The following is a 4,701-nucleotide window of genomic DNA, read 5'->3' as shown; positions in this document are numbered from 1 at the left end:
CATAGAAGTCCCTGGACCAGCTCCAAGGGCCAGACCCAGGGTGGGTGTTTCTGTAAGTTCTCAAAGCACATCTCATGCACACACCCCCACCACAAACACTTGGCCCTCACAGGAAAATAGCCACTGAAGAACAATTCAAGGATTCAACAGCAATAACAAGTCCTGATAATGCATTTTCCTGCTCCTTCACACAGCCCTGCTGTATTAAGAGAGCCACTCAACATTCTCTGCACACCAGAGCAAAGGGAAGCTCACCATCCATAAGTTCTTCCCACAGATATTTCCATTGAGAAAAAAAAAGCAGAAAACATTTGTTTATTTGAATAAATAGTTCAACTGTCAAAAACCATGCATAAACACTCCTGCTGTAAATTTTAGCAAACATAGCATTGCATTGTAACTTGCTTACAGTACACAACTCTTATCACAAAGATGGATATCTCCAACATATAACAAATCCAGAATTTTATCTGCAAGGCTGGTTTTTAGTAGCTAGAAATCCAGAGTAAACACTGTTAAAAACAGTAGAAGAGACTCTTAAAAAACACATTAATACTGAAAGCGCGGGGGTGTGGGGAAGAGGAGTAAGAAATCCTATAAGGTTTAAATTGATTTTAAAAAAACTGCCACTGTCCATTTTTCATCTTGAAAAACAGAATGCAGCTGAGGACTACATGAGCTTTTTCTTTGGTAATACAGCTCACTGTAGCTGTGTGTCAAGTAAATGCACCTAAATTCAAGTTTGGACTGGAAAAGACAGACATTCATTAAGTACTTACAAATGTGGGAGCTTTTATGCTGCAGAGCATTCAGCATTCCAGATGAACTCAACAGGATTCAGACTGGTACCCATATGTAAAACCCCAGTAACACAGATATACCATGAATAACATTTTTAACACTGACTCAACTTTCTGAGAGGCAAAAAATTATGGTGCATGTGTCATAGAAAGACATGACAAAAGCAGGTTTTAGAGAAGCTTTACCTACATGGCTCCTCCTGGAAATTGGGATGACTGGGATGAAGCCACACTTCAGTTCCATCTGCCCTGCTCACAAATCTGGTTAACAATAAATACAGTGTCTACAGAACAGTGAGCTGGCCAGACAGCCAGGAGCCAAGGATTGAAAAAAGTCTTTTCCCTGTGCAACATCTACCAACAAACAAGACCACAACAGAACAGGCTGTGACTCCTGATCCAGGAAGCAGGCCTGGCTGACAGGGATATTAACAGAAGGAATGCTAAAGGAGACCCATGGTTGTAGCAAGGACACCAGAAACACAGAATTCAACAAAACAGACACTCTTTTATAACTTGTCATAACCTGCTCACCTCTGCTTATGTGCCCTGAAGATGCCAGCTCTATGATCCCAGCTCAGAAACAGCCATTCCCCTTTCCAAAGCCAAATCACCCTCACCCATCTCTTATCTTCTGTTTGCTTTTGATATTAATACTGCTTGCAATTTCAAAAACTATACTCTCTGGAGGTCTTTCCCAACAACTCAGAGAATATAAACAGAGTTGGCACCCCCACATCACCTGAAGGAAGGAGGATGGAATAACAACTCTTTAACAGACTTACTTCCTGCAAATAACCCTGCATTAAACTAAAAGTTCGAGAGACCTCTCAGCTCAATGACCTTCCAGCCTCGTGATACCTTTATTTCTCAGCACAAAAGTTAGACCAATTTCCTTCACCTGCCAGGAGAGCTGTCCACCAGGCCTTGGCACCTGTGCAAGTCTCCTCTGTTGGTGCTGTGGTAGAGTTTAGTGGCCACATCTGAACTGCACATCCTTGTTCCTGGCTCAGTATAAACAGTGAGAGATCAGCTCCTTCCTAAAGCACAGGCATGCAAAGATTCCCCAGAGAGCCTTGCAGAGCAGAGGAGATGTTAATTTTTCATGCAAAAAAGGCACAACTTCCTTCCATCTTTCTTTTTTTTTTTTTAGCAGTGTAAGGGGAGGTGATCCAAGTAAACCAAATACTAGAACTCGTAACCCAAAAATACAATGCAAAGAAGCAGAAGCTCATGTCTCTCCCTCTGAGGTGAAAAGCTGTTTGAGAAGGGAAGGAGAAAATCCCAGCTGTAAAATTATACCATTCAAATAGCATGTCTCCTCTTGAATCTGAGCTCAAAGGCAAATAATGTTTGGTGTAAAATAACTGCTATTTAGGGAAAGAAGACACTGACTTACAACAGGACTCAAGTGAGCCCATGGAGCAGAGCAATTGCACCTGCTCTCCTTCAGGGCACTCTGCCTAGTGTTTCAGACAAAGGAATGGATGCCCATAAAACAAAAGCTGTTGCTGTGATACATAAAAGTAGCAATCAAATCTCTCCTCTGTGTGCTCAAACGAAAAGGGTGATATTGAATGCATATTCCACATATCATTTACTCTGGAAATGCCAATCCCATTTCCTCCACAAAGCTCTTCTCAAAAATCCACTCAGATGTCTCCTGTTCCAGCACATTCCCTGTGTTAGTTTCAAGAAGGACAGGGGAAAATGTACTAATCCAGTCTGTCAGTCTGTGCCTGTGTGACCAGCTCTGGACCAACCTGATTGAAGCTGCCTAACAGATGACAGTGGCCCTAGCAAACTAATTTTCTCCTAGAAAAGAGATTAAATAAAAAAACAGACACCAAAAGATTAGTTGGTCATCCCATTGAAAGACTTATTCTGTGTAAACACTGAATGGAAGTAACACTGAGTAGAAAGAGGTGAACACAAAAACTGAAGCTTTTGCCATTAGCTTCAGATAGTGCCTGTAATTCCCCTCAGCCCAAGCCACCAACAGAACACACAAACCTTTATTTAATAGAAAAGGCTCAGCTTCTAAATAAATTCCAATGGCAATTTTCTATTGTTAACACTCTAAGCCTGAAAAATCATCAAATGCCAGTAGAAACCAAGGAGTATGCAAAACCAAGTCTTCTGCAGAAGCAAAGACTCTTGAGCCATGAGGAAAGTCTCATATTTTCCCTGCTTATTAAAGTAGTTAGCGGTATGTTTCCTTTCTCAAAAGATCATTTGTGGGTTATAGCAAACAACAGATCCATTTGGCAGAAGTGTGAAATACCTACACATTTTCAAGTGACCTAGAGAATACACATGCATTATTTTTAGTGGGATTGTCTTACAAACAGCTACAGAGAGAACACATCAGCTGTAGGAAGAATGCATGAAGTACATAGTATAAGGCACAATGGGAGCATGCAGAGGTCATGTTTATTGTAACTTCTGCCTGGGGAGGTTGAAGGATGAAGAGACCTCAGCAGCTTCCAGGATCACTCAACGTTCTTGTACTTGGTGAAAAGGTTGTACAGAACCCTGAGCGTAGACTTCAGGTCCAAGTTGACAACATCTGTGGAAGAAAAGGAGAAATCCTTTATTTGCATTGTGTTTTCCCTCATTTGTCCTGACAGGAACAGAAGTCCCCACCTCTCTGAGCTGATGGAATTGTGAATAAAAAATAAAATCCACAGAGTTCTGATCTCCCCAAGCCTTTTAAATATACTGCACGATGTGTTTCAAAACAGCTTTACAATCATACAGTCACAGCTAACTTCTCTCTGGGAAGCAGGAAGATAATTCCCTTCCCCAGCTAAAATTGGCTACAGAGAAAGTCTGCTTCTGTCAGAGACCTGGGATAAAGGCTTTGGGAAATACTCCAGATGACTTCCTGGGCAGCAGAAGCAGTGAACAAGCAGTCACACACATCCTGAGGTACTGAACCACATCCACAGCTCTGCAATGATAGGGTCCATAAATTAACAAAGCCTGAATCCTTAGCAGACTCCAAGATTTTTATTATTTAATAACCCTTCTTATCATGCTAGGCCAGGGAACAGGTCTGGAACAGCTCTCAAGAAAAAGCTTTCCTGTTAGCACCTCTCCACCTATACTACAATAAAATACAAAGAATGCAGGGATTCTGGGGGGAGGCACAGCACAGAGAAGGCTGAAGAGGTAGAAAGAAAGTTTAGATATAACATGTCAGAAATGAGTAGGAAGCAGCAAAAAATACACAGTATATATGGAAGCAGAAGTGAGGAAGAACAGATAATTTAAAAATCATCAGAAGTCCTAGAAAGACAGCAAACTGTTAACAGACCAAGCACAATTAACGTGAGGTCCAAGGGACCTGCTTTGAAGACTCATTGCCAGGACCTCTCCACCCTTCCCTCCCACCCCACACTAGATACCACTCTAATCCCCACACTTCATCTGGTATTCTCAAATATTCTTTCTGCCCTTTTTGCCTGCATTATTTTACATATTTCATTTATGATTTTCAGTTCACATTTGCAGAAGAATCTTCTCCTGCCCCAAAGAAAACATCCTAATTGCTGTGAAGTTATGCATCCTGAAAAAAGAAATGTCCTATTGGGAAAACTGAAACACAAAACTCCTATTTTTCCAGGGATCATAGAAAGTTGATACCCAAATTAAAACAAGCCAACTCAAATTAAAACACAGGCATAATGCTGAATGATTTCTTATTTTTCTTTTTTTCTGTCTTTCAGTGGTGGAAATTCCATCTCCATTCCTTCACAATGCAGAACAATGGTTAATAACCACTGCTGCAAAAGTTATATTGTAATTCCAGTTTACCATCTTCCTAACTTTCAGACCTTGTTATCTCTTTAACTGCTGCATTAGACTACAGTGAGCAGTGCATCCTCTCTGTGTGGGC

The 4,701-nt window shown here is 41.1% G+C and overlaps 1 protein-coding gene across 4 annotated transcripts in view; it reads right to left on the bottom strand.

Moving 5' to 3' along the window:
• Positions 1–297: 297 nt before the first annotated feature.
• Positions 298–4,701, bottom strand: part of PARVB (parvin beta) — a 51,657-nt gene continuing 47,253 nt past the window's right edge. For all 4 annotated transcript variants that reach the window (XM_041426802.1, XM_041426804.1, XM_041426805.1 and 1 more), the window contains exon 13: positions 298–3,369. In XM_041426802.1, the coding sequence (XP_041282736.1) occupies positions 3,293–3,369 (77 nt within the window). In that variant the 3' untranslated portion in view covers positions 298–3,292. The remainder of the gene's footprint in view (positions 3,370–4,701) is intronic.

The sequence above is a fragment of the Onychostruthus taczanowskii genome, unplaced genomic scaffold (assembly GCF_017590055.1).
Source record: "Onychostruthus taczanowskii isolate IOZ18803 unplaced genomic scaffold, ASM1759005v1 scaffold95, whole genome shotgun sequence".
In the NCBI taxonomy this organism is placed as follows: Eukaryota; Metazoa; Chordata; class Aves; order Passeriformes; family Passeridae; genus Onychostruthus; species Onychostruthus taczanowskii.
Note: the sequence above shows the minus strand (reverse complement) of the source record. Positions and strands in the feature narration are given on the sequence as shown.